This window comes from Thalassophryne amazonica, chromosome 10 (genome assembly GCF_902500255.1).
Source record: "Thalassophryne amazonica chromosome 10, fThaAma1.1, whole genome shotgun sequence".
NCBI lineage: Eukaryota > Metazoa > Chordata > Actinopteri > Batrachoidiformes > Batrachoididae > Thalassophryne > Thalassophryne amazonica.
Genome location: NC_047112.1, coordinates 69979567 through 70003049, shown reverse-complemented (window position 1 = coordinate 70003049; position 23483 = coordinate 69979567). Strand labels below are relative to the sequence as shown.

At 40.0% G+C, this 23483-nt stretch overlaps 1 protein-coding gene across 1 annotated transcript in view; it reads right to left on the bottom strand.

The window, feature by feature from the left end:
* The window catches only part of dot1l (DOT1-like histone H3K79 methyltransferase), an 89902-nt gene extending 66831 nt beyond the window's left edge, over positions 1-23071 (bottom strand). Inside the window, 2 exon segments of the mRNA XM_034180222.1 lie at positions 1214-1257; positions 22719-23071. Coding sequence (XP_034036113.1) covers positions 1214-1257; positions 22719-22799 — 125 coding nt within the window. The 5' untranslated portion in view covers positions 22800-23071.
* Positions 23072-23483: the final 412 nt, after the last annotated feature.

Sequence of the window (23483 nt, the reverse complement as noted above, 5' to 3'; positions counted from 1 at the left end):
GAATGTGAGCATTTGCCCACTCAAGTCAACGACGAACTGGAGTCAGGTCGAGACCCCGATGAGGATGACGAGCATGCAGATGAGCTTCCCTGAGACGGTTTCTGACAGTTTGTGCAGAAATTCTTTGGTTATGCAAACCGATTGTTTCAGCAGCTGTCCGAGTGGCTGGTCTCAGACGATCTTGGAGGTGAACATGCTGGATGTGGAGGTCCTGGGCTGGTGTGGTTACACGTGGTCTGCGGTTGTGAGGCTGGTTGGATGTACTGCCAAATTCTCTGAAACGCCTTTGGACACGGCTTATGGTAGAGAAATGAACATTCAATACACGAGCAACAGCTCTGGTTGACATTCCTGCTGTCAGCATGCCAATTGCAGGCTCCCTTAAATCTTGCAACATCTGTGGCATTGTGCTGTGTGATAAAACTGCACCTTTCAGAGTGGCCTTTTATTGTGGGCAGTCTAAGGCACACCTGTGCACTAATCATGGTGTCTAATCAGCATCTTGATATGGCACACCTGTGAGGTGGGATGGATTATCTCAGCAAAGAAGTGCTCACTATCACAGATTTAGACTGGTTTGTGAACAATATTTGAGGGAAATGGTGATATTGTGTATGTGGAAAAAGTTTGAGATCTTTGAGATCATCTCATACAAAATGGGAGCAAAACCAAAGTGTTGCATTTATATTTTTGTTGAGTATATATATGTGCACAACAATTGCACTTGATGACACAGGCATGTATACATCGCCCATTTACCCATTGCCAAATACAACTGTGTTAGAGGTGCATGCACATAAAAACTGGAGTTCCATAACAAATTTGGCTGAGGTGGAGAAAGATGATATGCCGTTGAGACTCCAAATGGAAACAGACAAAAAAAAAAAAAAAAAGGGGGGGGGGGTGTACTCTAGAAGTACTACTATCCGCACGTATGATGGTGTCCTCTACACCCTTAATTGGTTGGCATCAACGGTGGACAAAACCACAGAAATGTATACATGGTTCTTCTGTGATTCAGTGCCATGTTACCTTGATATGTTTTAATATCTATGGATTGTAACGTTATCAAGTATTGTTTCACCAGAGAAATGCAAATCCAAGTCAGTAATCCATTTTATTGTGTGCAAAGACAATTAATAAAAACAGAAATGGTTCACCATTTTCAACAAATCATGAAATATATAAGTCGAAGCAAAAAGAGTATTCTTACCGGATGGTCTCGATGATTTCATGAGCAGCATCATGATGTTTATCCTATAGTGAAACAGAAAATGAACTAGAATTATACAAGACCATTTTAATTTGAACATTTGAACAATATTGTGGGATATAAAACCCACAATATTAAATACAGTGCAAACCTCCACCAATTCCACAAAATTTCACTTGTGTCTGTCTGTGTATAGACTGTGATTTTACTGCAAATAGATAAAAAAAAATGCAGTTAGCACTTTAGAAACAAGTTACCATGACACAAAACCACACTTATGTAAACTCTGCGATCATCCTAAAAAATCCAGAGTCCAGGAAATATCCAGAAAATTCTCAAGGTTTCTAACTGCTTCTTGTCCTGTGGTGTGCTGCAAAGAGTCCAAAAACAACAGGTTTTTTTTTCTGTTTTCTTCCCCTCCCCTGCAGCTGTTCTGCGTGCTGTCTCCTAAAGTATTTACGAAGACAGAAGCTGTTACAAAACCATATTGTAAATGTACAAACATAAAAAGTACATAACATGTTAAAAAATGACAGGTAAAAGTTAAAACACAGGCTTACATGGAAAGTTATTTCATGTAAGTTATTATTATTCAGGGTTCTTCCCAGAATTTTTTTGTATAGCGGTGCTGCTGGCAATTATCACTCGAGGCGGCGAGCATTGCAAGTCATTTTGAGTGGTTTTAGATGCACTGAAATAGACAAAAAAATTACACTTATGTTGTAATATTAAATTTATTGTTTGCATGTTTCTGTCTAAGTTAATAAAATAAATAACATTTAAAAACACATTAATATTTGATGGACATAACATTTGCTCTCTTCTTTAAAAATGACACGCTGTACCTTTAATCCAGTAAAACAGGCAGAGATTTCCTGTCATGTTGACAGTTTAGTTTTTTTTCTTCAACATTTTTGAGTGGGATTGCATACTTTTTTTTAACAATATAACACCTAATTGTCTTGTTTGAACAAGCACTGAACCTGGGCTGATTTGATTGTCAAATCAATCAAACTGCCAAGTAGAGCTGAAACAACTAATCGAGTTAATCGATTAAAATCGATTATTAAAATAGTTGTCAACTAATTTAGTCATCGATTAGTCACTAAATAACTTTGTTTTACCGCAAATGTTTCATTTCTTCCATATAATCAACCGAGCTTTGCTTTGAATCTTGAACCAATGGAGTGCTTCGAGCTGCTGCTTTGTTGGTTTCATTTGTTTTATTTCACTTGATCTTAATTTGTCTCCACTAAAACCCTAAAGAGCATATGTCTGTGAGGAATATTTACCTTTTTATGTTAAACTGACCTGTTGTGGTCTTCTGAAACAGTTGATAGATGCATTTTATGCTAACGCCGATGCTAACACGTTAGCATGTCTATGGCGTTTTCAATGTTAAAGTTAGCATTAAGCTGCTGGCATTTCAGCATGTTTGTGCATTTGTTTTCTGTATAATAATTAATGGCTTAGCGTTTGTTGTCATAAAAGAGTCAAATGTATTACAAATTATAATATTTTTTAATTTATATATTAATAATAATAGCAACAATAACTAATACTACTACAATTTAATTTTAGAGAAAGAGACATGAGTCACATGTATCACTGTGAAATGACCATATACTTTAGTTTACTAGTTATACAGAGAATGTTGCACATATAATGAGTCACGCTACAGTTTTTGATTTAGGTTTTATGGTTAACTGATTATGCTAACTGCTCATTTGCAGCAACAAAAATACCTCTTTTTTCACCATATATTTTATAACATATGTTTCAATGTTGTTTTATGGCAACTCAGCACTGTTTTATGGCAACTCAGCACTTTGATAAAGCAATGTCATTTGAAAATTATTTTTGTTCTTCATTATAAACTGTTTTATTCTTTATTATTTTATATTTCAACAGCCAAGGGACATTTGACAATTTGCTGATTTTCAAGTATTTTAAGTTTTCAAATAATGTTCTGTTAGAAAATTTGTTTCCCTGGCATATTTTTAAACAATTTCCCGCTAATCCAATTAATCATGTTGAAACCCCATCACATTCATCGATCATCCAAATAATCGTTTGTTGCAGCCCTATTGCCAAGTAAGTTCTCACATACAAGTAATTTTATTTGGTGTCATTGGTGCATAAACAACAATAATAAAAAGAAAATGAAAAAAAAAACTTCTGGAAGAAGTAAATACATCAATCTGCTCTTTTAAAGATGAAACCCTGGATGAAAAACTTTCTGAATCAGTTTTTCACACTTTACTGTTTCACTGAGACTGTGTGGTGAAGGTGATCGTTTATTAAAATTGCCTGCTTTTTTACAGCGTGGAGTCCGCTGTTCACACTTATCTCTCGTTCCCTCACAGAAAGAAACGGAGGAGGGCTCTGCCTCCTCCTTCTCTCTCTCTCTGCTCTCTGTGAGGGAACGAGAGAATCGTCACCCTCACACCGTCTTTGCAGCTTATTTGAGTGAACTTTGGAAACATGGAGGCTTTCAACTGTAAAATAAAGCCTTAATTTCTGAATATATCAGCAGCTACGCAGGCAGAAGGAGCTTTTTTTTTTGTAATTGGAAGACTTTGGCAGCGTTTTTGTTCTTTCACTGAGTGACGCTGTGCTCTCTCACTCTGAGGTGCTGGCGGGAGAGTGGCAAGCACGCAGCAAGTCTGTTCAGCACAAACACAGCCTGGCTGGATTAGAAAACTCTCCATCGCTACCTGACAGCAGGGCACAGTATAATGGCGCAACGCCGTTGTTCCATCGTCTGGGGAGAACCCTGTTATTACAAGAAATGTGGTAATTAACCGTGGCCAAGAGCCATGTTCCACCTGCCATTAACGTTTAGAAAAATCGATTGATAAAAATTTGTGAACTGATTCAGAATTGCCCATACCTGCAATGTGATGCATCTAAGAATGTATTTTTTCCCCCTACTCTACAATTCATGGTGCATTTCATTATTGACTTGTCTTGAAAATGATTACATCTTGCATAACTCGTTCACACTGCACAATGTAAGCATTCATGAAGCTGGCCTCTTACAATGCACAGCATGCTGCGGCAACCAATACTAAAGTCTACACAACAAGCACACCTTGATTATTTCATTTCAGGCTTATTATGTTGGCATAAAGAGGTAACTTTACAAAAATTGTCACTGTCCAAATACCTATCAACCAACCGTAGCTCTGATTCAAAATGCTACTTTATTTAGAAAATAAAGAATGGTCATGGTCAGACGAAATAATACCCAGACAATTTATGATTAGTAACATTATCTGAAGCGTGCCACGGTGTTATTATTGTATAGTAGAGGTAACAGAACTCCAGTTATGCCCGTAGTGCAGCCGGCTGCTGCCAGCTGCTGCCTGCTGCCGTAGCTGACCCACTGACCCACTTCCTGTCGCCTGCTCCAGCACATTGCCAAACAGAACCTCTGGTGGAATAGTGCAGCGGATAAGAGAATACTTAGGAATCCTGCAAATGGTGATAAAAGCATCAAATTCAGCAGAAATACTCCTCAGACAATCCTCTTTAAAAAAAAAAAGATTGGCCACTTGAATTTTCAATCGGTGGTCAGGTTGGGGTCAATTGAAGAATTACACAGAGGTCAAAATTAAAAGATGCTCCAATCATATTGAACAATATTCCACATTATTTGCCTGATCATAAAGATTCCAAAAAGGTATAGTTTGGACTATCTGTGACTGAATTCTATGGAGATACGGGATAAAAACAGCAAGAATGGAGACAAAGGTCAGTTTCATTTTGTATAGGGGTTTGTTAAAGTTGCTCCAATTTTGGTAAAAAGTGATGCAAATTACTAGTTGCGTTAACACGGTTTTAAAAAGGAATAGTTTGATGGAGTTAAAATTGTCTCAATATTTGTAAATGCACACAGGGTGATCTACAAATAATCATTGAGTTGCAAATGTGTTCAGATATCCACAAATGCAAATTTCATATTTGTAACTTGTAAATTGGTCTTTGCAAATAATGTATTTGCAAATATAAAACTTAATTTGTAAAAAAAAAAACAATTACATTTATAAAACTGGAAATTGTATTTGTGAATTGCGTTTCAGCATTTGTGGATCACCAATTACATGCATTCATCGCTTTCCTCTGCGACATCATTTTGAGACATTCTTTTCGCAAACACAGATCCACAAACAAATGCCGACTGAGTTACAAATACATACTCATGCACACTGGATATCCACTAGATGGCAGTGTGGTTCCCTTCATTGATGTGGCAAGGTGAAACTATATGCTCCCGGATGACTCTTTAATCGTGATCGCTACTGAGTTTTTAAAATGCTTATCGCAAAACGTTCTTTTTTTATGACATCATGCAAGTTTTATAAGTCCGCAGACGCTGATCTGTGTAGATACAAATCAGTTTCCTCGGATCTGCGGAGTTTCGAGAATAAATGCCAATCAAAGCCTGGCTGTTGCAACAGCTGTCGTAAAGCGGGACTGGTTGGTTGCTGCGGTGACACTGTGTGGTTCCTGTGTGATGTTCCTGTGTGTAATGCTGAGCTAAATGTAGCATGTGTACATCCCAAACTTTTAGAACTTTCAAGTTTTTAAAAGAAGAATTTTGCAGCATGTCTGTGTCACGGAGCACGCACAGGCACAATGGTGTTTAATACGCTTATTTGAACCACTGTGTTAAAGACTACAACGCTAACACCCCCGCCCCCCTCCCCATGATGAAATCCGTGGACACATCATAATTTTAAAAAATAATTGACTTTGCAGACAATATCACCACATAGATACCCATCCATCAGACGCCTCCATTACGGTAATGTGAAATGATTTATTCTGAAATGTCGGTCTTCTCTCATCTGTGAGCATATAGTTTCAGCTTGCCACATCAATGAATGGAACCACACTTCAATCTAGTGGATATCCAGTGTGCATGATTGTGTATTTGTAAATCAGTCGGCATTTGTTTGTGGATCTGTGTTCGCGAAAAGAATGTCTCAAAATGACGTCGCAGAGGAAAGCGATGAATGCATGTAATTGGTGATCCACAAATGCTGAAACTCAATTCACAAATACAATTTCCAGTTTTACAAATGTAATTTTTTTTTTTTACAAATTAAGTTTTATATTTGTAAACATTATTTGCAAAGACCAATTTACAAGTTACAAATATGAAATTTGCATTTGTGGATATCTGAACACATTCGCAAATCAATGATTATTTGTAGATCACCCTGTGTGCATTTACAAATATTAATGAGACAATTTTAACTCCATATAGTTTGGACCATGAATCATCCTTACCTATCACATTACGGGGTAACATATGTCACATGTCATAGAATCCAATAGACATAGACCTTGTTTGACCTTTATTTTGGAGACCAAGCATTAAACACTGTCAGCACTATTCCATTTATTAATCCTATTAGCTCAACCAATAATTGGTGGCAAAATATTTGACCGATTCACATTTGATGTATTACTGCATGCCCTGACCGCGCTTCTACGCAGATATCACTATAAGCGCACTGTCAGCTGAGAGCGAGACAAACTAGTGCAGCAACGACGATGCAGAAATGGGTGAATTTAATCTATCATACAAAAGTATGTGGATTCTGATACAGAATTACTCAATGCAATTGAGATGGAGAAATCTGTGCGTCTGCTCACAGAATTTACACTTTGGCATGAAGGTGCCGTTGCTACAGTAAATTCAATACAGTAGATTCTCTACTATGGAAACCACCTGGACAACTGAGAGCCTACACATAAACATTGCTACGGTAAACTTCGCCAACCAAACTACTTAGAGAAAAATAAACCGTGCAAATGATGGAACTGGATTAGAATGGGAATAACCACCTTGTGTCTGATGATTTGTGGACGTGAATGCTGGATTACAGTTGCAAATATCCATTTTACTGTGACGCATTAGTGGAGCTGGTAAAATGGATATTTGCAACCGTAATCTAGCATTCACATCCACAAATCATCAGACACAGGGTTATTCCCTAAGTGAGACGGGCTGGATGCTGATGGAGACCGAGGGGGCCAGAGACAGAGAGGAAACCTGGTAAGGTCCAGCTGTTTGAGGCCTGGCACGGGTGCTACAGCTAACAGTTCACAGCCCGGAGCTCACAGCTTCCCGCTCAATATTGCCTGCCACTACTATGCAGATATTGCCAAACCTTTCACACAACCACACACAGTCAAAATGTGTAACATCACAGTGAAACTACTATCTGCACAATTTTCCTGTTGCAGCCTCAAACAGGCTGAAGTATGTTATGAAATCTGTTGCTCATTCTCATATACATGTGGAAATGCGTCACAAAGGGCAACCCTGAACAAAATAGGAGAAATCAAAGTAAAATTGTTCAGAATTTATGAATAAAATTGCTGGCAAGCAATACTGAAAAAGGAATGATATTTTCATGACTTAATGCGGATTACTGTGGGCAATAAGCACGAGTTCTGACTAGACTGTACGCACACAGAGCAGCTGTCTGTACGTGTGGTATACCACTAAATGTGTAGGCACAGAATGTGACTGTGACTGCTGAAAGGGGAGGGAACGTGCTCACACAAAGACGGCGCACAGCAACAGCAGAAAAAGGCTGTAGCTAAAAATAAATGTGATCTAATCAGAGAGAGCCAGAGAGAGACTGAAAATGTACGTGAACCATTGCTCCTCCACTGTGGGTAGCAGTGACACATATACTACTCCTCCTTCCATTCACTTTTCAATCTCTCCCCATCTCAGTGTGACGCATCGTAGTGTCGGGGATTTCGACAACACACTTGTACAGCACTACTCACAGAAGCAGACTAATAACAAATGACAAAGACAAGTTTATCAAGTGTACCCATGTGCTGAAAATGCTCACGAGCATCTTTTCAACATGCCACCAGTCTGTACACCTACAAGGAAAGAGAGCATCAGTGTTCTTCATAAAACAAAAGTTCTGACAGGTTATCTGTTCAGGCAAATAGATTTAGTTCTTTCTTGTACAATAAAGGATAAACGATGATGCGTCAACATGTTGCTGGGAAGATCATTGCTCCAATAACTGCATACCATACATGTACAGTGACGAAAATAAGTATCTGAACACCCTGCGATTTTGCAAGTTCTCCCACTTAGAAATCATGGAGGGGTCTGAAATTTTCATCTTAGGTGCATGTCCACTGTGAGAGACATAAGATAAAAAAAAAAAAAAAATCCGGAAATCACAATGCATGCTTTTTTTAAATAATTTATTTGTATGTTACTGCTAAGGGATGTGAATCGTACAACAACTCAAGATTCAATTCGATTCCGATTCTTGGGGTGACGATTCAACTCAATCGATTTTCGATTCAAAGAGCTCTGAGAAATTGTTATATTACTTAAAAAATGTTTATGTTTAAGAAAATACAGCTTTACAAGGTTAATCAAGTGATTCTAAAGATGTAAATGTACTTATTTGCTTTGCTCGTTCAGAGTTGGCTGGCAGTTTAGCGAAGCGCTGGTCAGTAGTCGGCAGATACCGCTGCTCCACTTCTTTTAGCTCCAGGTGATGGCGTAGCATGTGGGCTTGCAGATCTGAAGTGTTTCCGAAGTACTTGACGTTCATTTTGCAGATTTTACACACTGCATAAGTCATGTCAAGCTCCTTCTTACGTAGCAAATAATAAAATCCAAAATGCGCCCAAACATTTGCCTTCAGCAAAGACGGTGCTGGCTGAATTAGCTTTTCGTCCGCCTTGCTAAGCTGCAGCTCATGAATGTTTGATGCACGCCGGACCCTCCCCTCGCGGGGACGCTGCAGTACGGAAGCCGTTGCCTGACAAACAGTACACGAAGCAAGTAAGCAAGAAAATGTTTTAAAAAATGCTTTTTAAAAATCGATTCTTGGACATTTTGGATCGATTCAGAATCGTAATAAATAAGAATCGTGATTCGGACGTGAATCGATTTTTTACGACACCCCTATTACTGCTGCAAATAAGTATTTGAACACCTGTGAAAATCAATGTTAATATTTGGTGCAGTAGCCTTTGTTTGCAATTACAGAGGTCCTGTAGTTGTTCACCAGGTTTGCACACACTGCAGCAGGGATTTTGGTCCACTCCTCAAAGATTTTCTATTGAGTTCAGGTCTGGAGACTGGCCAGGCCACTCCAGGGCCTGGTTGTGTGTTTGGGGTCATTGTCATGCTGGAAGATCCAGCCATGACCCATCTTCAATGCTCTTACTGAGGGAAGGAGGTTGTTTGCCAAAATCTCGCAATACATGACCCCATCCATCCTCCCTTCAATACGGTGCAGTCGTCCTGTCCCCTTTGCAGAAGAGCACCCCCAGAGTATGATGTTTCCACCCCCATGCTTCACGGTTGGGATGGTTTTCTTGGGGTTGTTCTCATCCTCTAAACACGGTAAGTGGAGTTGATTCCAAAAAGCTCTATTCTGGTCTCATCTGACCACATGACCTTCTCCCATGCCTCCTCTGGATCATCCAGATGGTCACTGGTGAACTTCAAACGGGCCTGGACATGTGCTAGCTTGAGCAGGGGGACCTTGCTGCCCTGCAGGATTTTAAACCATGACAGCATCACGTGTTACTATTGTAATCTTTGTGACTGTGGTCCCAGCTCTCTTCAGGTCATTGACCAGGTCCTCCTGTGTAGTTCTGAGCTTTCTCAGAATCATCCTTACCCCACAAAGTGAGATCTTGCATGGAATCCCAGACCGAGGAAGATTGACAGTCATCTTGTGTTTCTTCCACTTTCTAATAAATAATCATAACAGTTGTTGTCTTCTACCAAGCTGCTTGCCTGTTGTCCTGTAGTCCATCCCAGCCTTGTGCAGGTCTACAGTTTGGCCCTGTGTCCTTAGACAGCTCTTTGGTCTTGGCTATGGTGGACAGGTTGGATTGTGATTGATTGAGTGTGTGAACAGGTGTCTTTTATACAGGTAACAAGTTCAAACAGGTGCAATTAATACAGGTAAAGAGTGCAGAATAAGAGGGCTTCTTAAAGAAAAATTAACAGGCCTGTGTGAGCCATAATTCTTGCTGGGTGGCGGGTGTTCAAATACTTATTTGAAGCAGTAACATACAAATAAATTATATATATATATATATATATATATATATATATATATATATATATATATATATATATATATATATATATATATATATATATATATATATATATATATCATACAATGTGATTTCCAGATTTTTTTTATTTTTTTTTAGATTATGTCTCTCAGTGGACATGTACCTCAGATGAAAATTTTAGACCCCTCCATGACTTCTAAGTGGGAGAACTTGCAAAATCGCAGGGTGTTCAAATACTTATTTTCCTCACTGTATGTGAAGAATTTTAAAATTTACAATCACACTGTCAATACAGACCAGCCAAATCATTACTTGGTCAATTAATGGAGATGTCTACTACTGAACAAGAGCTCAGCAATCAGAGCTCAACAAAGGATTAGATGGTGGAAGCTGAAGGAGGAAAACTGCTGTGTGAAATTCAGTGAGCAGATGAGATGGGTACTGGATGGAGGGGAAGAAATTTTAGACAACTGGAAAAGTACTGCAGATGTGATGAGGGAGACAACAAGGCAGGTACTGCGTGTGACATCTGGACAGTGGAAGGAAGAAAAGGACACTTGGTGGTGGAACAAAGATGTTCAGGAAAGTATAAGGAGAAAGAGGCTGGAGAAAAACATTTCAGATAGTCGGAGAGACGAAGAAAGTATACAGGGGTACAAGGAACTGCATCATAAGGGAAAAAGCAAAGTGGCAAAAGCTAAGGAATAGGCACATGGCGAGCTGTAGAGGAAGTTGAATAGTAAGAAAGGAGAAAAGGACTGCACCAGCAGGTAAAGGATGCAGATAGTAATGTGCTGACAAGCGAGGAAAATGTGTTGAGAAGGTCGAGGGAATATTTTGAGGAGCTGATGCATGAAGAACATGAGAGAGAGAAAAGGCTGGATGATGTGGAGAGAGTGAATCAGGAAGCACAAGAGATTAGTAGGGATGAAGTGAGGGCAGGTATGAAGAGGCTTAAGAGTGGAAAGCCACTCAGTCCAGGTGACATTCCATTGGAGACATGGAAATACTGTCAAGTAAGATTACACATACAATGAAAATGATCTGGTGTTATTGGTGCATAAACAATGAGAAAAGAAAACAAAAAACTTCCGTAAGAAGTAAAAGAGTCAACTGTTGGCAGTGGAGTTTCTAACCAGATTGTTTAATAAAATCTTAGAAAGTGAGAGGATGCCTGAGAAGTGGAGATGAAGTGTGCTGGTTCCTATTTTTTTTTTTTTTTAAAGAGGTGATGTGCAGAACTGCAGTAACTACAGAGGAATAAAGCTGATCAGCCACAGCATTAAGTTATGGGAAAGAGAAGAAGCTAGACTTCGAAAACAGGCGAAGACCTGTGAGCAGCAATATGGTTTCATGCCAAGAAAGAACACTACAGATGCAATGTTTGCTCTGAGAGTACTGATGTAGAAGGATAGAGAAGGCCAGAAAGAGTTACATTGTGTGTTTGTGGATTGAGAGGATGCTTATGACAGGGTGCCAAGAGGAGAGTTGTTGTATTGTATGAGGAAGTCTGGAGTGGCAGAGAAGTATGTGAGGGTGGTGCAGGACATGTACAACCCCTGGCAAAAATTATGGAATCACCGGCCTCGGAGGATGTTCATTCAGTTGTTTAATTTTGTAGAAAAAAAAGCAGATCACAGACATGACACAAAACTAAAGTCATTTCAAATGGCAACTGTCTGGCTTTAAGAAACACTATAAGAAATCAGGAAAAAAAAATTGTGGCAGTCAGTAATGGTTACTTTTTTAGACCAAGCAGAGGGAAAAAAATATGGAATCACTCAATTCTGAGGAAAAAAAGATGGAATCATGAAAAACAAAAGAACGCTCCAACACATCACTAGTATTTTGTTGCACCACCTCTGGCTTTTATAACAGCTTGCAGTCTCTGAGGCATGGACTTAATGAGTGACAAACAGTACTCTTCATCAATCTGGCGCCAACTTTCTCTGATTGCTGTTGCCAGATAAGCTTTGCAGGTTGGAGCCTTGTCATGGACCATTTTCTTCAACTTCTACCAAAGATTTTCAATTGGATTAAGATCCGGACTATTTGTAGGCCATGACATTGACCCTATGTGTCTTTTTGCAAGGAATGTTTTCACAGTTTTGCTCTATGGCAAGATGCATTATCATCTTGAAAAATGATTTCATCATCCCCAAACATCCTTTCAATTGATGGGATAAGAAAAGTGTCTAAAATATCAACGTAAACTTGTGCATTTATTGATGATGTAATGACAGCCATCTCCCCAGTGCCTTTAAAGGATTCAAAAAAAGGATTCAAAAGAAGTTTGTCATATGCACATAGGAACATGTTACCTGCACAATGAAATGTGTTTACTGCATTTTACCCATCCTAATTGCCAGTTAGGAGCAGAGGTCGTCTTTTTGGCGCCCGGGGACCAGCTCCAGATGTATATCCCTGCCCTAGGTCACAAGCAGGGCTGAGCAAACCCTGACCGGCCTCATGACACACTTAAACAACAACACACATAAGCCGGTCCGGTACATGAACACATATAAAAGCACACACAAGGAAAGAATTGGGAAGAAAAACCTCCATTGCTGCTGCGTTGAACCCGCAGCACCACTGGAGAGCAAAAAAAAAAACCCATAGCACAGAAAACAGTCATAACAAAACAAAAAAAACACAATAGATGACAGACAACAGCTGAGACTTGGATGTGTCCAGTGTCCAGACAGACAGCCCGGAAAAGCCGCCCTTGAGGCGCCATCAGGCCTTATCTGTCCATCTAGGGGGGGGGGGGGGGGGAATCCCAGTCCCGAATCAGTCCACCAGAGTCTCAAGGTCCCACAGTCAACATCTCCGGACTGGGAAGGGAGGGAGGCAGTGGAAGACAAGGAGGCGGGGGAGACGAGGAGCGAGGCTATCAGGAGTGTTCTTCGGGGGGAGGATTTTATCCCAGCAGCCTTGAAGGACAGCTGATATTTGGGAACCAAATAGATATCCAGATTAACAGACGCCTGGCAGAATCCACAGTCTGACATGCAGCCCCATATCATCAATGACTGTGGAAATTTACATGTTCTCTTCAGGCAGTCATCTTTATAAATCTCATTGGAACGGCACCAAACAAAAGTTCCAGCATCATCACCTTGCCCAATGCAGATTCGAGATTCATCACTGAATATGACTTTCATTCAGTCATCCACAGTCCACGATTGCTTTTCCTTAGCCCATTGTAACCTTGTTTTTTTCTGTTTAGGTGTTAATGACGGCTTTCGTTTAGCTTTTCTGTATGTAAATCCCATTTCCTTTAGGCGGTTCTTACAGTTCGGTCACAGACGTTGACTCCAGTTTCCTCCCATTCGTTCCTCATTTGTTTTGTTGTGCATTTTCGATTTTTGAGACATATTGCTTTAAGTTTTCTGTCTTGACGCTTTGATGTCTTCCTTGGTCTACCAGTATGTTTGCCTTTAACAACCTTCCCATGTTGTTTGTATTTGGTCCAGAGTTTAGACACAGCTGACTGTGAACAGCCAACATCTTTTGCAACATTGCGGGATGATTTACCCTCTTTTAAGAGTTTGATAATCCTCTCCTTTGTTTCAATTGATATCTCTCGTGTTGGAACCATGATTCATGTCAGTCCACTTGGTGCAACAGCTCTCCAAGGTGTGGTCACTCCTTTTTAGATGCAGACTAACGAGCAGATCTGATTTGATGCAGGTGTTAGTTTTGGGGATGAAAATTTACAGGGTGATTCCATAATTTATTCCTCAGAATTGAGTGAGTCCATATTTTTTTTTTCTCTCTGCTTGGTTTAAAAAAGTAACCGTTACTGACTGCCACAATTTTTTTTTCTTGATTTCTTATAGTGTTTCTTAAAGCCAGAAAGTTGCCATTTAAAATGACTTTAGTTTTGTGTCATGTCTGTGATCTGCTTTTTTTCTACAAAATTAAACAACTGAATGAACATCCTCCGAGGCCATATTATTGCCAGGGGTTGTACAAAGGACAGTGTGACAGCGGTGAGATGCGCAGTAGGAATGACTCATTCAAGGTGGAGGTGGGATTACACCAAGGATCTGAATCCTTTCTTGTTCGCACTGGTCATGGACAGTTTGACAGAGCAGATCAGACAGGAGTCTCCATGTGGAGATACGCTCTAGTGAGCAGGGGAATGAAAATCAGTAGGAGTCAGACTGAGTGTATGTGTGTGAATGAGAGGAAACCCAGTGGAATAGTGCAGTTACAAGGAGTAGAAGTGGTGAAAGTAGATGAGTTTAAATACTTGGGGTCAGCTGTCCAAAGTAATGGAGAGTGTGGTAGAAAGGAGAAGTAGAGAGGGCAGGCAGGGTGGAGTGGGTGGAGAAAGGTGGCAGGAGTGATTTGTGACTGAAGAATAACTGCAAGAGTGAAGGGGAAAGTCTACAAGACAGTAGTGAGACCAGCTATGTTGGACGGCTTAGACAGGACGCGAAGCTGAAGATGTTGAGATTCTCTTTGAGAGTGATGAGGATGGACAGGATTAGGAATGAACATAGAGGGACAGCTCAGGTGGGATGGTTTGGAGACAAAGTCAGAGACGTGAGACTGAGGTGGTTTGGACATGTGCAGAGGAGGGACCCAGGGTTTATATTTTATTTCCTTAAAGTTTGATTGGTTTGACACAGCACTATTCTCACTGTCATTGGCTGTTCATCTTTAAGTCAAAACACAGATGGAATTAGTCCTACTGATGTTCTATTGACCATCGCCTCTGTTTTATCACACCATTCTATTGTCATTCTATTGTGTAGAAGCTGTTAAAAACAAACCCTCAAATTTGAGAAGCTGGGACAAGTGTCATTTTGGCATTTTTCTTGACAAATGACCAAAACATACAGCTGTCCAAATCTGATCAGAATGTGGTGTCAGTGACCGAACGAAGATCCTTGGCTGCTGTTTTAAAAGCACCTTAACACTCTGCAATAAATAAATGCTATGAATAGACAACAAGTCTATTTCATTCACACATTCTATTGCATGAACAGTGCGCATCAGTGGTGCCCTGTTTCATAAGCACAAAGAGGTAACAGACAGCAAGCGCTCTGTCAGTCAATGCCGTCCTATGGTGCTGCCACTGTGACAGTTAAAATAGAAATGGGTATTTTGCTCTCCCTTGGCCTTGCCTTACAATATAAAGCGCCTTGGGGCAACTGTTTGTTGTGATTTGGCGCTATATAAATAAAATTGATTTGATCCAAACCTGTTTCTGATAGACACCACAAGTTATGTAAGTTTCTTACTTGTACCAGCCAATCAGGCATTGATTTCCACAACAAAAAAGTTATTCTCCTTGTTGTAGCAGTTTACCTCTTGTTTACAAAGACAGTACAGGGGCGCAGCCAGAGAGGAGTGGAAAGGCTCTCTGCCTTGTTTGAGTTAAGATCCATTCTTGAAGACTTTTTATAAACATACAATAAAAATAAGAACAACAAATTAATTTTAGAAAACTACAACCTTGTCAATCTTTGTTACTATGAGTGTCCACGTTTTACGACAACAATTCTGCACTAACTGGAACTGATTAGAGCCCGACCGATATATCAGCCAGCCAATATTATCGGCCGATATAAGCCCTTATCAAAGTACTCCCTATCGGCCGAAATTTTGCCGATAGAACGCCGATACTTTCTCATAAACAGAACAGTTACTGAAATAACGTTTGTGTCGGCAATGTAAAATGTCCTTGCACCGTTTGTCCAGTAGATGGAGCTCTGACTCCATTCAACTGAGAGCTGCTTACACCCCTGCTTAAATGTGTTCATCACTGGCCCCCCCTAGTTCGCCATCACACTGCACTGATTGGCTGACAAAGCATACAAGTAAATTTATAAGGATGTTGTTTGTAATAACGTTGCGATTACATTCACCCCACATTTCTCCCGTTTGAGTTCAACTCATTTTGATTAACTTAGTTTATGTAGTAATATGTCAAATGTGCTTCATTGCGTCGGTCACACTTTTATTAAGCCCACGTTGTGTAGACCTTATTTCTAGCATGAAAAACTTTCATTTACTGCTAAGAGGTTGAAACATTCAGATTCACTGGTCCTCACATGTTATATCAGGGTCCATGTTTTCTTGTTAAAATGTTCTACCAGCACTAAAACCAACTTCTGCTTGCACTAAGGTTGTTTGAAACTTTTTTGTTCTTGAAAGCTGCAGAATAGAAAAATAAAGGAGTGTTGTGTAAATAATGTTTCCTTAGTGTTTGTGTTTCTTTCATCCCACAATTACTTGTCTGCAACTGAAAAAGTTTTTCTACCTGTAATATAACCTAAATCTAAGTTGCAGCAACAAGAGGTACAAGATCAGATGTATTTCACAACTCTTTTTAAGGATATGTATTTGCTAATTTCACAAAGGTTTAATTCTTGATTGCATTTTTTGAACTGGAAAATTCTTCTCTGTTATAAAGTTAATCAATATGATGACAAAGCTTCAGCTTTTAGCTCATACCTTTTTTGTTAAGGGTCCAAAAACTAACATTTTATTCATTTAAAAAAAAAATATCAGCTGATTTATCGGCTATCGGCAAATCAGCCGTCTTATCGATTTTGTTCATTCAAATATCGTTATCGGCCTCAAAAAATCCATATCGGTCGGGCTCTAGAATTGATGAGTCAGAAAATGTTTACTTAATTAAAAAAAAAAAAAAAAAGAAATATGAATGACTGAATATGTTTTTATTAATGCGTAGCAGAGCTGTTAAAGTGATAATTGAGTTTAAGGTTCTTGCTTTTTGCTCTGCGCATGTGCAATAACTAGGAAAATAAAAGTATCAGCTCGGCAGATACTCAATATTAAAGGACTATTATCTGATCTGGAAAATTTAATCCACAACCAATTAACATGCTAAAATGCTAGTGAGAAAATCAAGCTCATTCTTTGTGTCCTCCTCCTTGCAGAGTTGACCATATGGACACAGAAGGAGAGAACAAACAAAAAGAAATCTTGCCAGTCTGAAAAACTAAGGAGGCCACCACAAGGACAGACTCCATATTAGAAAAGTGCACAGAACAAAATCAGCTGTTTCTAATTTAATGCAAGACATCAAAGTCCCGTATACATAGCTAAAACATGAGTCACCAGCATTTGAAAACTTCTGGCATTTTTATTGTTATGCTTAACCCTGAGTATAACAGAGAGGTGGGGAAAGCAGGGAGGAACTGAGTGTTATCAGAATCTCCCCTCTGTAAAGTCAGCCAAAGTACAGAGGAGTGGCTGATTACACACACTTACACAAATGACTCAATTATTCAGTTTCATTTTGCGATGACGGAGTAAAACAGAACTGTCAACCTATACTCCGTGTGGGTGGAGGGGAAACAAAAAGAAAGACCTAGCCTGATATTCTCAGAAAATTCAGGCTTTCCCAGTCAAGACAGAATGGAATTTACTGCAATTACTATAAATGACAAAGGCAGTTAAAACTAACTGCACTCCACTGAAAAGACCACAGAACTTGAAACCTTCTCCTTTTCCGTTACATTCCAGACTCCAGTAAGTCAAGTGCAAAATACTAATATGTTCATCTCAATGTCAAAGAACAAAAAACAGTTATGAAATTCAGCTAAAACCAAGAGATAAACTGTCAAATGCAAGGCAACCAAGCTGGACATGGATACACTTCACAGAACCAGGTAGTTAAAAATCAGATACATAAAGATGGTGATGGGATAAAAAAAAAAAAAAAAAAAAAAAAAAGAAGAAGTCAAGACAGCACTCAAGTAACACCATTCAGGCATGTATGCACTAATTCAGAAAGTCCGACATCACAAAAGATAAACAAGCCTGGAAAAATTGATAACCTGCAAGGTACAACGTCAAAACACAGCCTGATGGACTGTGACCACAAAAAGTTACATTGAAGATACCAAATATTCAATTTAGGTTCTCAGCCCTCCCGTCCATCCACCATGATGCAAGCCCCCACAAATGCACCTTTAATTACAGTTGCACAAACATCCTAAAATCCTACAGTTTCTCACACACAGACACACACACACATCAATGCTTCATGCATCCTCCAGAGGAGCCTCTTCAGCCACAGACTGCTCCTTCCCAAGTGCAGGACCAACAGACTGAAAAACTCCTTTGTCCCTCAGGCCATCAGACTGTACAACTCCTCACTCAGGGGAGGAGTAACAGGAAGACAGGACAGGAAGGAGAGCAACAGTAGTAGCCAGTAAACCAGCAGCGATCAGTATGTCTGATATTTGTATATTTAGATTTCCAAACAGTTTTTTTTTTATTTACACTTTTGATACTCTGTGTGCTTCTTACCCTGTGTGCTGCTATACAATGCTGCTGGAACCTCAATTTCCCTGAGGGAGTCTTTCCAAGGGATCAGTAAAGGTCTATCTAATCTAATCTGCCCTTTAGTTCAAAATGCTACTAAAAGAGCAAAGAGCACAACAATATCACTTTTAGCAAACAGTTCTAAAGAAAGAAAGTTGTGTAAAACTGACTTTTCTGAATTGGTTTATACAAAGGGAAACATTTGGACCACCACATTTAGAGACCACTAAAATATTAGCACCTATCCCTGACATATTAATGTACAACTTGTGTCTGTATACTAATATTTCATAAAGAGAGAAAAAAGTATTATAGCCAAGAAGATACAAGATGCTTATGGCACTGGATGCAAAAACTACTGACAAACATAACATGATGCTGGAAGAGAAGCTTTACACCGAGATCCTGTCAATCATCTTATTACTGCACAATATCAGAATCTGTGTCTATTACAGCTAATGAAACCCCAAAAAGCTTAATTCAACTGTCATGTGGTGTGCGCGTGATGACCTCTAGAGAAAAACCATGTGGGAGAACTGGGTGAACTCATGCAATGACTTTAATGTCAGCTCTGCCTTCATACAGTATGACTAAGTGTATGCTCACTTTTCATATTAACTTCCCGCTGTTGCGATAACTGGCTGTTCACATCTACAAAATCTGTCACCAGTGGTAGAAAAAATATATATATATATATATATATATTCAGATTGAATGTCAGAAGATGCATTTGTACTTACTAAAAAAGAAAATGAGCACCTCATTTAGAAGGTTCAAAGACATGAACACAAAGGAAGTGGTTATTCGCAAATTTGATTCATACATGGTGCTGCCCTGTTACAGTTAGGATGGGTGGTTGGATTAACATAGTTTAGGAATCTATGTATCAATAGCAAATACATGAACAAGTATGTAGCCTCATGCTACGTGACGTTTATTGACCAATGAGAGAGATGTTACGCACCAACAGAATTTCATTATATGGAATACTACGTATGGAAAACAACATTACAAAAAAGTAAATAAAATAAATCTTAAATATGGAGATTGTGCCTGCAAAGAACAAATGATGTGCAGAAAACAGAGGGAAGTGATTTTCCTACAATCTGTTGTAATCATTTTCATCCTGAGAAGTGCTCCCTCTGTGTCCTGCTGCACATCACTTATTTTTACATGCAAGAGTGCCAGTTGTGTGCACATTTGTCCATAAATTACTTTTAGAAATAAGGAAAACAACTGCACTGACAGCAAAAACACACTTCAAGATAGGAAATTGATCAGGAATCAATAAAGAATTAGACCTATAATCACAATCTGGATCAATTACCATTCCTATTTAGAGTTTTGTTTTGAATCTTGTCTTCTGAAAATTGACAGTTTTGGGAGCGAAAAATCTTCCATCTTTGCATACTATTTGGAACGGTAGCGAGTGAAGTCACCTCACTGTGAACTCGCTCCAGGTGAAGTCACCCCAGTCCAGCTATCCATGCTTATTTTCTTAAATATTTAAGAATGACTACTTTAAAGTTAGGGACCTTTAAAGGACAGGAATGTGGAAGGACCGATGGTAGTTGATTTTGCAAAAAAGATGGAAATGGCTGTGGTGAACACCTACTTTAGGAAAAAGGAGCACGGGGTGACATAAGAGTGGAGAAAGGTGCACAGAGGTGGACTACATTCTTTGTATGAGATGCAAACTAAAAGAAAGTAGAAGCTGTAAGGTGGTGGCAGGAGAGAGTGTAGCGAGACAGCATAGGCTGGTGGTTTGTAGGATGACTTTAGAGGTGAAGAAAAAGAAGAGAGTGAGAGCTCAACAAAGGATCAGATGGTGGAAGCTAAAGGAGGAAGACTGTTGTGTGAAATTCAGTAAGCAGCTGAGAGAGGCACTGGATGGAGGGGAAGCAGTTTTGGAGAAATGGAAAAGTACTGCAGATGTGCTGAGGGAGACAGACAGGAAGGTACTGGGTGGGACATCTGGACAGAGGAAGGAAGACGAGGAGACATGGTGGTGGAATGAAGAGGTCCAGGAAAGTATAAGGAGAAAGAGGTTGGTGAAAAGGTTTTGTGATAGTTGGAGAGATGAAGAAAGTAGACAATAGCAGATGCGGCGTAAGGCAAAAAGAGAAGTGGCAAAAGCTAAAGAAAAGGCATACAGCGAGCTGTACAAGAAGTTGAATAATAAGACAGGAGAAAAGGACTTGTAGGGATTGGTCAGACAAAGGGACAGAGCTGGAGATGATGTGCATCAGGTTAGGGTGGTAAAAGATGCACATGGTAATGTGCTAACGAGTGAGGAGAGTGTGTTGAGAAGGTGGAGGGAATATTTTGAGGAGCTAATGAATGAAGAAAATGAGAGAGAGAAAAGGCTGGATGATGTGGTGAGAGTAAGTGAGGAAGCACAAGAGAGTTGTAAAGAAGAAGTGAGGGCAGGTATGAAGAGGATGAAGAGTGGAAAGGCAATTGGTCCAGATGACATTCCAGTGGAGGCATGGAAATGTCTAGGAGCGATAGCAGTGGAGTTTCTAACCAGATTGTTTAATAAAATCTTGGAAAGTGAGAGGATGCCTGAGGAGTGGAGATGAAGTGTGCTGGTTCCTATTTTTAAGAACAATGGTGATATACAGAGCTGCAGTAACTACAGAGACATAAAGCTGATTAGCCACTGCATAAAGTTATGAGAAAGAATAGTAGAAGCTAGGCTTAGAAAACAGGTGAAGATCTGTGAGCAGCAATATGGTTTCATGCCAAGAAAGAGCACTACAGATCCATACAGAAGAAGAATATCAGCAAGAGTTAAGGGGAAAGTCTACAAGACAGTAGCGAGACCGGCTATACTGGACGGCTTACAGACGGTGGCATGAACAAAAAGACAGGAGGCAGAACTGAAGATGTTGAGATTCTCTATGGGGGTGACAAGAATGGACAGGATTAGGAATGAACATATCAGAGGGACAGCTCAGGTGGGACAGTTTGGAGACAAAGTCAGAGAGGTGAGACAGATGGTTTGGACATGTGCAGAGGAGGAACCCAGGGTATATAGGGAGAAGGATGCTAAGGATGGAGCCACCAGGCAGGATGGGAAGAGGGAGGACAAAGAGGTGGTTTATGGATGTGCTTAGGGAGGACATGCAGGTGGTTGGAGGGACAGAGGAAGACACAGAGGACAGGGTGAGATGGAAACGATTGATCTGCTGTGGCACCCCCTAACAGGAGCAGCCGAAAGAAAAAAGAAGTTTAAAGTTACGGACCTGCCAGTGTGATGAACTGGGCAGTGTGCCCTGTTTCTCCCATCAATGGTCTTTTTTACCTGACAACTACATTCCCCCATCTTAAAACATTATCATGTCATTTACAAAACTTGAGTAAGAACAGTTTATTATGCCAATGGTGTGTATAAATAATTACATTAACATATCAGAATTGAAATATTGTGTTACTAGAGTGGGGTGATTTCACCTGGGGTGACTTTGGAGTGGAGTGACTTCACTATGAACAGTTTGGAACATGCTCCTTTTTAAACAGAAATAAAACAGCCATCATTCATTGCAAATGAACTCCTGTGATTTTGAGGCAAACACAGCCAACTTAATTGCAAAATACTTCCCTTATAATTATGAAGCCACGTTCGACTTTACGTGTTAAACTTGTTTCTGTATCCAACATGTTGACAGACACCACAAACTAAAGTCTGAACTTTAAATGAGTTTTTCGTGTTGAACTGTACTTCATCATGTTTCTATTTAATCAGTGTACATTGGCTGGAATTGACCTTCTGACAGTATTTAAGGTTAGTTGTCTTTTTATCCGTTTAGCCGTCAGATGTTAGTAACATAACGACCCAGCGGGCTGCACTTCTACCATTTCATACTTGGCTCTTACATTTCAGTAAAACTTATTACTTGGCAATAACCGGTTAGACGCCCTGTTTCAGCCCTGATCCACAGCACCGACGGTAGATGTTTGACTGTCCCCGAAGTGTTTGACCTGATTACACCAGCAAGCGTGCCGCGGCTCAGCTAGCCGAGGTTAGCACAGCGCAAGCTAACAAAGACGGAGAGTAAATATGAAGGTTTGGACGGGTAACACTCACGTATACGGGTAAGGGCCACGGGTAACCTGCAGGTTCGGCTCCAACCGGAGATTTGAGCTTGAGCTCGAGCTTCTCTCCCATCCTAAAGCTGGCGGCGGCCCGGCGGAGTGGCTTCGCTGCTACGAGCTGCTCTCTGTTAGCCAGCAGCTAGTGACCGAGCTCCGACCTCAACATCTCCAAGAAAAACACCTTCAAATGCGCAAAATCCAAACAGACGTCGACGCTCGAAGCGCGGCGAGTACAAAGACTGTGTGGACAGGTGTAGAAACGTATCTGAATCGGCTTTACATTTGGAATTCAATTAATTTCATGTCCACCGACTGTAACACTTCATCTGTATCGCCGCCATCTTGCCCGGCGTGCAAAAAAAATATGGCCCGGGTGGGGAGGGGGAGGGGGGGGGCACGTAAACCTGAACGAGCCTGTCACCTTATGACGTCATAAAGCCAAACCTACTATTTCCCCCTCCTACCCTGAATTCCTAGTATTCCACCAAGATGAGAACATAAATGAAACTTAATGCGTATTCCTATTTACATCATTAAGGAAATCCTAACATTCTTGTCCCATGATGTCAAAGGGAAACCTAATATTTTACAGTTGTCACATCTTAAAGGAAAATATTTTTGATTGATAATAACATAGATGGTAAATGGACTGAATTTATATAGTGCTTTTCCATCTGCATCAGACGCTTAAAGCGCTGTACACATGAAATGCCTCACATTCACCCAGATGTCAGGCTGCTACCACGCAAGGCTCCCA